Source organism: Balaenoptera borealis (assembly GCF_965194805.1).
Source record: "Balaenoptera borealis genome assembly, chromosome: 6".
Lineage (NCBI taxonomy): Eukaryota > Metazoa > Chordata > Mammalia > Artiodactyla > Balaenopteridae > Balaenoptera > Balaenoptera borealis.
This window is the reverse complement of record NC_138863.1, coordinates 92,593,460-92,606,897: the sequence shown is the minus strand read 5'-3', so window position 1 is coordinate 92,606,897 and position 13,438 is coordinate 92,593,460. Positions and strand designations below refer to the sequence as shown.

The 13,438-nt window shown below is 39.4% G+C and overlaps 1 protein-coding gene across 2 annotated transcripts in view; it reads left to right on the top strand.

Annotated features, from left to right (window-relative positions):
* The window catches only part of THSD7B (thrombospondin type 1 domain containing 7B), a 1,176,114-nt gene that overhangs the window by 748,052 nt on the left and 414,624 nt on the right, over positions 1-13,438 (top strand). For both annotated transcript variants that reach the window (XM_082395801.1, XM_082395802.1), the window contains 2 exons: positions 9,467-9,658; positions 11,277-11,511. In XM_082395801.1, the coding sequence (XP_082251927.1) occupies positions 9,467-9,658; positions 11,277-11,511 (427 nt within the window). The remainder of the gene's footprint in view (positions 1-9,466; positions 9,659-11,276; positions 11,512-13,438) is intronic.

Sequence of the window (13,438 nt, the reverse complement as noted above, 5' to 3'; positions counted from 1 at the left end):
CTCCAAGATTTTCCCTTTTGAAGAAGCATGTCTTGCACTACTAAGGGCATTTATTCCATTACTGTCATTCTGCATTCATCTTTTAAAAAATTATACAGAGTCTCTCTATAAAATTCTCATGAGAAGCAGGGTTTCCACACTAAGCAGATGTCCTCAAATTTTGTTTTGAGATATATCAGTGTGCTTTTCTTTTGGTGTCTGCTTCTGTGCCTTCTCGGACAGGACCTCCCCACCCTATCACCACCCCACCCTGGTGCAACCTCACCAAATTTCTGAGCTACCTACTGTGTCCAAAAAAGTTAAGATTATTATATCTCAAATGCAAACAGACAGAACAAATCTGTGCCCAAAAATGAAATCTTGAAGCTCTTTTCGGAGACAATAATCCTGAAAAACAGGCTTTTGTATGCAAGAGCCAGGCATATGAAAGAAAAGTGTTTTGTAAATTCCAAAGAGCTCCCTCCAGATATCAAGATGAGAGGCCAGAAGACTCAGAATACAGATTTAGCATAAGCCAGAATCCTGCATTGGCCCGTTTTCTGGATCAGAAAGGAGGAATCCAGGGAGGATGTCGAGAAGAGGTACATGGACATGAGGGTCCTTGGCCCCATCTCATTCTGCACATGAAACGTTGGGCTGAGGAAATGAAAACTATGGACGTTTCAGATAGGTTAAAGGGAAAGCAAAAGCAGAGGGGCCGGTGCCTCATTCCCAGGCTTGAGACCGTAGGAAGCGCCTCTGCACACAGGGTTCCTTGCATCCCAACATAAAGTGATGTGTTGCTGTAGTGAAGCAGTGATGTGGTGTGTTGAGGCACAGAGTGGGTGTAAGCCAGCTGCTCATCACCCTCCCAACCTGGTCTCCCCAGTTTATTTATAACCTCGGGGTGATCTTGAAGTCATGCCCCACTGTGGGAAGTGGAGGTGTTGACTGCCCCAGGAAACTGGGACTAGCTTGGAGTCAGGCCTAGGTGAGTATAAAGTGTGTGGATTAGAAAATCAGAAGCTGTGACAGGGACCCTAGAAATTAGCAGAGGATGCAGATGCACCTTCAAGGACTAGGTAATGATACACAAAGACCAAGTTGATGGAAATAGCTCAGTAGCGAACCAGCTGAATTCAAGGGAGAATGTGCAACTTTGAAACAGACATTCCTCTTACACTCAGCTGCCACCCACAGAGAAGGGACGAAAGGAGAGGGAGAAACGTTGAGAAACTGAGACTGAGTTAACTTTGAAAAGATTTAGTTTGATCATGAGGTGCTGAGTTACTTTAAATGGATATATTTCTGTTCCCCACTTCCTTCCCCAACTCCCATCTGGCCCTGGCTACCAACCAGAAATTAGGGCTTGTGAGCAAATTGATGTCATTGTTAGAAAAAAAAAATTTTTTTTTCAAGGTCCCATTTTGGTAGGTGTCAAAAACAGAACTACTTAGTTATTTTTTTGTAAACCTAAGTGTTTAATTTTCGGACCTTTCCCACACACATAAAATAGTGGTTACTTCCCCCTGGAATGTGTGACTGAGACCAAGAAAATGTGACATTTCCCCACTGAGACATTTTATTAGATTTTACCTGGATTTTTTTTTTTTTTTTGAGCAATTGTAGTTTGCTCCTAAATCATACACTGTTTCTGCTGTTTTGCATCTTCTCTCACCCTGAGTAACACACAGGATTCATGAGCTAAAGGTGTTGGGATGCTTTACACTTGACTGATTCTCTGCTAGATCGGGTTTTGTGTAGCCGGGTGTATATATTGTCCTGACAGTGAGTAGAAACAATGCATGTCAATAAAGCATTGTATTTAAGAAACGGACCCTAGAGCCACATTGCCCAGGTCCAAATTCAAGCTCCAGCATTTCACTTGTGTTTGGCTTTGGGCAGGTAATTTTAATTTACCTAAGACTTAATATTCTCGTATGTATAATGAACATAATGGTAATTCTTACCTCATAGTTTTGTTGTGACGTCTAAATGAGTTGATACATGTAATTCACTTAGAGTAATCACTAACATCTATTATGTACAATATACATGTTTACTATTATTGATGCTTTTTTGTTTACTATTGTTGATGTTTAAATGGGTTAATAAATAGGTGTAAAATGTAAATTATGCTGGGTACATTCTAAGTGATCAAGGTGTGAGCTGCTATTATATTCTTGTATGCTGAGGAACTTCGTATAGCTGGTCAGTTAGGCTTCTGAACAAACAACTCACCTGCCATTAGGTGCAATTTCAGCTAACTTCTGGCTTTTGTAAACATCTTTACCTTGGAAATACTGTTTTCTTATTTTTAGCTGTTATTATTGCTTTCCTAAAGTCTTTTCCTTTTAACGTTTGTTTGAATTTTCCACTATGTTTATTTTAGCCTTTGCACTTATGTTCTCTCTTGTTTTTCCTTTTATCAACTATTAGAGTTTTGTTGTTTTTCACTTTGTGAGCATCTTTACATCATTATATTTTTTGCTTGTGTTTGTGTCATTTATCTACTCATACATTGTACTGTTTTTGCTGAATGTCCATACCTGTTCCTATTTGGTCTTGCGTTCTATCTTAATCTTCCATCTCTCCATTCTGAACTCTTCTTCATCTGCTTATCTTTTCTATTTTTGAAAAGTATTGCCCTATTCTGCCTCATCTTATGATGCAGCTCCTAGATAATCAAGGAACTGCTCACTCCTTTCGGCCTATTTTTTCCAATACTAAATTTACTGGCTAGCTGCCAATGAATTGTATAGAATCCCTTCTTTGTGGTTTGGCATCAGCTAAAAGTAATGTAATGAGAAAGACATATGTGAGATATGAACCAGGATGCAATATAGCAAAAGAGTTAAGAATATAGCTTGTAATGTCTAACAGGTATGTTTTCTAGTTCTAGCTCAGACATGTACAAGCCATGTGACTCTTGAGCAAGTATTTTTAACCTCTCTGTACCTTAGGTGTGACCATAGTACCTAACTAATGATGTCAATATGGATATTCAGTAGACAATATGGTTTGCTCAGAGTATAGCCCACTCTGTGCTTTCCCAAACATCACATGTTGATGCCATTTTGTTATTGCAGTTGTTGTTTCTGTTATTATAAATATGATAATACTTAACATCAGATTTTTAAAATTTGCCTTCCTATATGTGCAAACTAGATAGACAAATACACTTCAAATGGTAAAATCAGCAAGCAGAAACATTAATTGAATTGTTGACATTGCATAGTTGCACATGACTTCTGTTTAGCCCTTAGCTTTCTTTCATATTTTATTGGTTTGAAATATAAACATTTCCTTAGCTGATTAGGGCCCCTAGTCCAGAAGTGGCCAGAAACTACTTGCATTTAGGGAGATATTTAAATTTAAAAAATGGAATTAAGTGCATATGAATTCCAGTAAATTTGCTATGTACCATCCGTTGACATCTTACTCAGCTGTCGGCAGGTGTTGAATCAACGTTTATTGACATTCTTTTCTGAGATTTAAATAGGACATAAAATTTTATGACATGTATTTCTGATAACTGCTTCATTATTTTCCATAGAGAGTGTAATAACACACAAGAGAAATATCGACAAAGTACCCATATTGCATTATTTTTGGAAGATAAGGTAGTTTGAAGTGTGTATAATGATAAGATGCTGGTCTACTTTAAAAATATGACTGTAGATTTGTGGGTATCTGGGTTTCTCTTTCTATTTTGTCTATAACTTTTCTAATTTTGGACACTTACAGTATAGGTTAGAAAACTAAGAATTATAGCTGTTTCTTCTATCATTACAAAAGAGAGATGGTAGCTCATAATACTAAATTCTAGTTCCTTAGGATTATAAAACAAAGAAAGCCACAGGATAAAGTATATAGCATAGGTATGGTTTAAACATTAGGTTGATGTGGAAAGCCCAAAATCTGAAAGCTACATTGGTGTTAAATTTACATGGTTGCTTGACCAGTAGCCAAAGAGAGTCTGTCATGAGCTATTTATACTTTAAGTACCGTATACATTTGAACCAGAAAAAGAAGCATTTTTTAGGGAATCCTGAGTTTATTCATATGTTCAAGAAGGTTTCTCTCAGGTGGACCTAGAGGTTATCATACTAAGTGAAGTAAGTCAGACAGAGAAAGAGAGATGTCATATGATATCAGTTATATTTGGAATCTAAAAAAAAAATGATACAAATGAACTTATTTACAAAACAGAAATAGACTCACAGACATAGAAAACACACTTATGGTTACCAAAAGGGAAAAGGCAGAGGGAGGGATAAATTAGGAGTTTGGTATTAACAGATACACACTACTATATATAAAATAGATAACAAGGACCTACTGTTTAGTACAGGGAGCTATATTCAGTATCTTGTAATAACCTATAATGGAAAAGAATCTGGAAAAGAATATATATATATATATAATTGAATCACTTTGCTGTACCTGAAACTTCCACAACATTGTAAATAAACTATACTTAAAAAAAAAAGAAAAGAATCTTTCTTTCTCTCATCTAAGAACTGTTGTTTTTAGCCAGGAATTGGCAAGCATGAGAACAGTAGTATGAACTAGGGCCAGGCCCTAGTCTGGTCATCTATGCCAGGGTCTCCAGAATCACAGACAAACAAAACTGAGTGATGAATATGACCCTGGAATTCCATCCCTAGGTATATATATATAAATAATTGAACTCAGGGACTCAAACAAGTATGAGTTTGGATGAATGGATAAACAAATCTTGGTATATATATACAGTGGAACATTATTCCATCATAAAATGGAATGAAGTAGTGATATATACTACAACATTCATGAGCCTCCAGAATATTATGCTAAGTGAAAGAACCCAGATGCAAAAAATCACAACTTATATGATTCCACTGACATAAACTATTCAGAATAGATAAATCTGTAGAGATAGAACAGTAATTGTTGGCTGTCAGGGTCTGAGGGAGGAAGTAATGGGGAGAAACTGCTTAATGGGTAAAGGGTTTTACTTTGGAGTAATGAAACGTTTTGAAACTAGATAGAGGTGGTAGTTGCCAAAACATCGTGATTTACTAAATGCCGCTGAAGTGTTTACTCTAAAATGGTTAACTTTGGACTTCCCTGACGGTCCAGTGGTTAGGACTCCACACTTCCACTGCGGGGGGCACGGGTTCGATCTCTGGTCGGGGAACTAAGATCCCGCATGCCTCGCGGCCAAAAAATAATAATAACAAAAATAAAAAATAAAATGTTTAATTTTATGTAAGGTGGATTTCACCATATTAAATTATTAAAAAATCGTGAGTGACAAGGTTGGAGCAGCACCATATCCCATATTTTCAGAATCACAATTGGTTTAAGTAAGTCTACTCTGTGAGGAGAGAATGTGCAGTTTGTCATTACTGATTCCAGGGAGTGTGGTAAGAACTGGGAGTAATCTTAGAGTCTTCTTGAAAGATGAATTCAATTTCCCTCTTAAATATACTCAATTTTTTGTAATATTAGATTATAAGAGCTTGTGAAAATCACTTTTAATGACTAAGTTTCTGTCCCAGGTGCTGCTTTATTTTCCACACTTGCCTGAGATTTCAGTTGGTCTCATTGATCCATCCATGAAAATGAAAACAAGAAAGTATAAATGCTCTTCTTTTGAAATAAGTTCTCTCTGTGCAATAGGAAGATCATTATTACCAATGTAGATGGGCAGATGAGGTTATGCAGGCTTATGGGCTTTATTTTTGGCTCTTAAATGGTTTAGATGAGCCACATATAAATAAAATGATCTGGATAATTATAAGCAGTCTTTATATATTATGTGAACTCGTCTGTGAAGTTGTTGGTGGTTATTTGTACCCATATATGCACAGTAAAGCAAGTGCTTTCCATGGTTATGGAATAAGTATCTAGAGTTTTTAGATCAAGAATGCTGTTGGGTTTTGGCGGTGTACATCTTTGCAAACAACATTTTTTTTTCTTTCTTTCCTTCCTTCCTTCCTTCCTTCCTTCCTTCCTTCCTTTCTTTCTTTCTCTGTGTTGGGTCTTCGTTGCTGCACGCGGGCTTTCTCTAGTTGCGGCGAGCGGGGCTGCTCTTCGTTGCGGTGCGTGGGCTTCTCATTGCAGTGACTTCTCTTGTTGTGGAACACGGGCTCTAGGTGCGCAGGCTTCAGTAGTTGCAGCACGCAGGCTCAGTGGTTGTGGCTTGCAGGCTCTAGAGCGCAGGCTCAGTAGTTGTGGCGCACGGGCTTAGTTGCTCCGCGGCATGTGGGATCTTCCCGGACCAGGGCCCGAACCCGTGTCCCCTGCATTGGCAGGTGGATTCTTAACCGCTGCACCACCAGGGAAGCCCCAAACAACATTATTTAAAAGGTTTTAAAGGTTCCTCTATATTGAGTCCTCCCTCTGTTGTTGGACACCCTGCTGTGTTTGTTGTATAAGTGATTTATAATCCCTAGACTATCTCTGAAAAGTAGGTGTTATTATTTCATTATTGCAGATGAGATAACTGAGATTCAAAGAAGTTAAGTGTTATGCTCAAGAGGATAAGTGGTGCTGGGCTTCACCTTCAGATACTTAACTGTGTCTGGCTAGGCCACCTGTGACTAGGATCCCATCGTGCAGCTTTTCTTTGGCAAGATTTCTTATAAAATAGCTCACACAAGAATTGAAGAGCCTGCCCATGACTATTAGCTTGGCTTCGCTAAAGAATAACTTATCTGATTGCTCACATTTCCAAATTAGTCCATATCGACAAGCTATCAAAGTGTTGGTGGGAGTATTGACATTTCACTGCACTGTGGAAATGGGTATATCAGTTTATGGGAAAGCTTAGGTTTTAAAAAGCATCCCAGCACCAGAAGTGGATACTAAGGGTGCTGAATGATGGATGACTGGGGAGGAAGTTAAATTTAGGTAACGGGAAACCTGAGCGTTTGGGAATTGAAGGAAGGCGGAAATAGAACAAAATTGGTGTGTCCGTCTAAGTTATTCAGAATTTGATGTCAAACAACTCTTCCAACATGGGCTTTCTCTTCTCCTCAGGCAGCTTCAGGATTAACAGTCTTCCACATACCTTGTATTCTCCCATCACTATACCTTTGTTGACAGTTGCATTGACTGGCATGCCCTCCCTGATTGCCACCAATTCTCACCCTGTCTCTTTCTCCTTGCTGTAAGCCTTCTGTTCTCAGACTAGTTCCCCAGAGGTCCTTCTCTTCCCTAAATCACTACAGCATTCTTTATTTAAAACACACATTTGCAACTTGACATTTACTTTTGGACTAGGTTTTATCTTTATGTATTTATAGCTCATCTCTGTTACTAATCATGAGTTCTAGGCGGATAAATCGTAGTATCTTCACTTATATTTATGCCATTATATGCCTTGGACATGGTATATGCTCATCAAATAGTAGTTGATAATTTTGTAACTCTTGAAGGCAGGGTTTTCTCAAAATATGTTAATAAAAATACCATTTCTGGGAGAGGTGCTCCCTAAAAAAGGATGGCCGTTGGTCAAATAAGACTGAAAAATACTACATACCATTTCCATTGAAGGAAGTTTACATGGCAATTGGCATTTTCAACACACACTACTCTCCAGTGGTGAGACCAATTTTACTCTTTTAATCTAGGACGTCTCAGCTTCCCCCCCACTGTTTAAAGGAAGAGCTCTTCAAATATCTCTTATTCATCAAAATGTTATTTGCAAGACACTGCTTTAAAGTGTTTTTCTGTAAAAAAATTATCCTCATAATATTCACAGATGTGGAAATTGAATTTTGATTAGATGTAGTTTGTATGTTTAGTTTGACCTGCCTACTTCTGTACTTGGGAAAGCACTCCCCCTAAGCTGTATTGGGGGTGTGTGTGTGTGTGTGTGTGCGTGCGCGTGCGCGTCCGTGCACATCCGTGTGCATGTTTGCATGTACTATACAGTGCGGACTCAACCTGAAAATAGATTGAGACTGAAAAGAGTGATTGGAACTGGTCTTTCAGCTCGATTATCTGCTAGAATCTCCATTACTTCTCATAATATGCTTGAAAAGTTTTATTTGTACCTCAAGGGCAGTGAGCCTGGCCTCATTTACAAATATGAGTGCAGATCTTAGGAGGGCACTAGCTTCTCCTCCAGGCAGTCTTGCTCACTGTCAGCTTGTTTTATTTACTTTCTCTGAAAAGGAATATCCATCTCTTGGAATTAGACACAATATGTCTAATGGGGAAACCAGAATTTCTGGAGTCAGAAAGTTTTCATTTGCTTCCCAACTCAGGCCTGTGTGACCCTGAGCAAGTTTTCCTTCCAGAGCCACTGACTCCTCATCTATAAAAGAAGATGAGTCAACCCTGTCTATAAGAGCATCTTATAAGGACAGTGCCTGGCACAAGGGAGAGACTGCATAAATATTAGTTATTTTTTGTGTCAGACAGATTATGACAGGAGAATTCCATGGGCATAAAGTCACAAAGACAAAACTACCTGTCTCCTAGAGTTGCCATTCCGCATTTCATGTTGTTGCTTCAAACCATAAATGGTTTTACTATTCTTCATGCCTTCTGTATTTATGAGGTGACTGTGAATGGGGGGGGGGCATAGTAAGAGTTGAATTGTTAGCTATAAAGAAAAACATTTGAATTCTAAAAATGGTGAATAAGTAACCTAAAAGAGAGCTTAGAAAAAATTCATTGTAATCATTTGAGATATGGAAAAGCAACTTCGAAATGAGCCCCTTTGTCTTGTCTGTTAATTGATAATTGTAAAACTCCATCCCCCATTATCATATATACATATGTGTGTGTGTGTGTGTGTGTGTGTATGTATTTTGGTTGCACTAATTCATCACATCATTCAAAGAGGGAATAGATTAGGGAAAATTTTGGACTTGCTTTCAACTTTTATCTCAACACATTATATAATTTTAGCCACAGATTCATTTCCATTGTGCACATTTACCACTGTGCACAAACAGAATAAAAGTATCACTGTGTGGTAATCTCGCTTAAGGTAACATATTTGGAGGTGAAAGCACCCAACAAAAAATTAGACTGATAATTTGCGGGGGGCTGCTGAATAGATTGCTCGACATAAATTGTGTTTTTCAGGCCAAAAGACTCCTCTGACTCCCATTTTGCAGAAATACATGTACCTGTTACACATGGTTGTCCATAGCATGTCAATCCTGTCTGTCTCCAGCCATCCATGGCTAAATTGTTCCTGAAGGAAGCCCACTTGTACCTGGGAAGGATGACAAATGGCAGTTTTGATGCTGTATCTACCTTTCCAAATGCCAAATTATCTCTTGACAGTTTTTCTTGAAATAAATATTATGAATGGCTGAAAAAAAATCAGGTTTTTGCATGTTATTGGTTTAGAGACACCAGTGAAGTGAAGTCTTCTAAGCTAAACTGAAGTAATAGAGGAAGCAATGAACCTAAATGTTCCTGGGACTGGCCTCGATTTTACATTAATCGACATCTGTCTTGCTCTGGTTGACTACAGGAGAAGATGTGTCAGGGACTCTCTGCCCAGCATCTCCTCCTCCTGAGCAGATGGTGTGTGAAATTCCCTGCCGGATGGATTGTGTGCTGAGCGAGTGGACAGAGTGGTCGTCCTGCTCCCAGTCTTGTTCAAATAAAAACTCCGATGGGAAACAGACCAGGTCAAGGACTATCCTGGCGTTGGCTGGAGAAGGTGAGTAATAGGAAAGGTTTCTGTTCCCTAAATCCAAATGAACAGTTTGCTTTCCATGCACGCCTTTTCTCTCTAATCCTCTAGTTTATCTATGCTGGGTTCCCATATGTGTATGACTTGTTTTAGCCCATACTATGTACAGGCCATGGCAATCAGGTGGACGTCAGTTTTCATTATACTTTTTTAGGGAAGGAAACAAGGCTTGGTTGATACACATCCAGCTTCAGATTGCTCATGCAGTTGGGAACATAATTGGAATATGTCTGGTAAAACGAGTTCTAAATTAGGAATCAAGAGACATGGCTTCTTGACTGGGAGCTGCCACTAACATTGGCAGACTACCTGATCTGTATGTCCTCATTTCCTGCTCTGTCAGGCTGGCATGTGGTGAGAGGGGAAAAGATGAAGGCTGTGAAAACGGCTTTCAAGAAGCTAAAAGGTGCTATGGGGATATAAACGGGTGACTTCAGAACAAATTAGAGAAGCAGCTGTTCCTGTCATTTAAAGCAATGGTCTCTGTCCCCAGACACATATGTCATTTCATTTCTTTCAGGCCCTCCCTTGGCTTCGTCTGCCGACAGCTCAGCTGGGGCAGCAGAGCAATATGGCCACTGGCTTTGAGGGACTCCTGTTTAGACAAGATTCTGTCTGTGGTCCTAAGAAATGGGGCCAGGGTCAAGAGGAATGAAAATTTTCATATTCTTAAAGTGCAGTGGCCTCCCCCTCTTGTCTGTTATATTTCTGGAAGGAGAAAAAAGTCAATATAACGGGGAAAAAAATAACAAGAGTAACAAAACTAAGGTCACAAGTCTTCCCGAGCATTTGGCCCACTGAATAAAACATTGTAGTGTGGGAGAGTAGGAATAAAATCAATACTTTAGATAAATACCAGTTTTGACATGGATATAAAATTGTGGAAGAAAAGATAGTAATGAAATCTGATTGTCTGACTCACCCAAGAGTGTAAGGCTGCACATCTGTCTGGTCTCCCTGCCAGTGTATAACACATTGTCAGATATTATTTCAGAGTTTAAGGATGGGCTATCTCCTGCCAAAATTTAAGAGAGATTTCTGGATTTCTCAAACTGCAGTAAAATGCACTGCTTGAGGGAGGATGGATGTCTTAAAGTGGTTCTCTGAGAAAAATAATACTGTCTTAGGAAAGAGAGACCATATGTAGGTAATGTGTGTGTCTGAGTATTTGTGTTTGATCTTATATCACTTCAAGGTCATGGGCTATTATATCTAACTGACTAATTTATGTAGGCATAATCATACTAAAATAAAAGCAGATTTCTTTGGAGTTTATCTCAGAGATACATGATGCAGAGATGAGCGGTAGAATCAACTGATTTTTAAAATCTAATTGGCATACCGTTGCCTGTTATTGAGGAGAGAAGGGTGCAATGTATTGTCCTCAGGATAAAAGAACCATGACCATAGCATCAGAAGCGGGGTGCGGTGGCCCAGGCCTTTGGAAGATTGTATCAAAATGCTGTCTTTCTAGACCATTAAAACAGTAAAAACAACAAAAAATAAGAATGACAGTAACAACAGCAGCAGCAACATGGTAATAACAGCAACAACTCTGTATTCTTTTTTATTTTGATTTTTGCAGGTGGAAAACCATGCCCCCCTAGTCAGGCCCTCCAAGAATATCGTTCGTGCAATGACCATTCCTGTATGCAACTCTACTGGGAGACATCAGCTTGGGGCCCCTGTTCCGAAGACACATTGGTAACTGCCCTTAATGCAACCATTGGCTGGAATGGAGAAGCTACGTGTGGTGTGGGCATTCAGATGCGGAGGGTCTTCTGTGTCAAGAGTCACGTGGGACAAGTGATGACAAAAAGGTATTATCAATAACTAATTGTAAGGGCATAGGACTATTGCATAGTTGAGTATTTTTCGTCAGAAACATTTTTCATGCACTGAATATGTCTCAGTCTGTGCTAGAGTAAGAGATTTTTGTTTTGTTTTGTTTTATTTGACTCTTAAAGACTAAAAAAAGTGCCTCAACCAAAGGTAGACACTTTTTTGTTATGTATGCATTAATTAATGGATAACAGTAAATATAATGCCCACAAATATTGAATCTGCTTGAGTAATCAAACTTTCTAGAGCTGATATCAATATTTTGGGCTCTTTTTCAATCACATAAAGACTAGGTCCACAACAAGGTAGGTCATGCACTTTGAAAATATGGGGCCGTGTTATACTGTTCTTTAGATCTCATTGACCTTGTCTGCAGTGAGCAATAAATCCATATAGACATTTTGAATAGACTAATCCATGCCCTCAAGTAGGTTTACAATCTCATACCTGCTATACTCTGCACATGGAGATGTAAATTTTTAAAAAACTGTAGGAGAATTTGGACATGAGGACTAGTATATAGATATCTAAAAGGGTCAGGAACAATTGCAAGTGATGGAGGAAAAAGAGTAATTGACTGGTGAACTCAGCTGTGGGAGTTTCTTCTCTAGAACAAATGAGAAGACATAACTCTTCCTCGAGTCCATGCAGGAAGGCTCATGGAAAAGAAAATGTAAGGCACCTAAGTTATATACAGAGACTGGGTAACTGGCCTGTCCAGAGAGATTTCCAAGTGGCCATGTTTGAACTAGTTCCCTTCGAGTGATGAAAGACCCCTACTCCAGCCACAGTAGTAGTGGGTCACCAGGATGGGCTGGTGCAAGCTTTGGTCTAGTGTCACAAACTAGGCAACTTAGAGCTGTTTCCCAGGAATCTTTAAGTTGGGAAAATGAAACCCTCTCTTCTTTCTCTCCATGATGTTCTAAGTATATGGGTGGAGAGTTGCCATAGCCACGGTCATGCCTGGTGGAAAAAGCAGGAGGAGAGAGTAAAGCCCATGCTCAGAAAGAGGCAGAAACTGAAGCAGAACAAATCCTGGCAGCATCAAGCCCTGGTCCCAGCCCCCCTAAGTGCACTCCTGCCTTTCCTGGCAACATAGGCAACTACATTTGCTCTTCTGCCTAATTCAGTCCAATTTGTGTTGCTGTCGTGGGCAACTCAAACACCTGATTAATTTCATCTTGGGGGCCCCATGATGACGGGCCCTGGGCCTTATCCACACTGCCATGGAAGCCGCTTCAGCTGTGTGTAAGGAAAGTCATAGAAGCTCAGTTAAGGAAATGAACTGCTAACGGCAGATATAGGGCAGACTGGCCAGATACAGCTGGTTTTGGAGCATTTGATGAGCAGGTGGCTATGAAAATGCAAGGGAAGATGCCTGTGACTTGAAGTGAAGCACAGTCAGTAAGACTTCCTCTTTTTCTCCTCCTGAATGTGGCTTCCAGAGGGCTGGGGCTGGATGGCCTTCATTATTGCCACTGCAGATTTTAGAACAGTATCTGGCATGTAGCTCTTGTCCATAAACATTTTTAGAAGTCATGAGTTAATTAGACCTGTGTGTAGGAAAGTAAAAGGGTTTGACAGGGAATGGATATGAATTGCAGAAGTTTGAGAAGCTGACATTTATCCTTTGCTTTAAGAAAAAATATTTTATCTACCATGATAAAGTTTGGCAAAGGGGACTGCCTTGAAGAGTAATGAACAGATCATACGTATGACCTTCTGCTCTTATTAACTCATAAATGTTATTTCTGCTTTAGCATCCAACTCTAAATTGCTTGTGATCTTTTTGGAGCATCAATTTATATCACTTGTGTGTTTCAGCTTACCTGGTATCCATAATACCATGTGGACCGATTGGGTCAATGGGCGATATAGCCAAACATGGACCATAATGTTTGCATA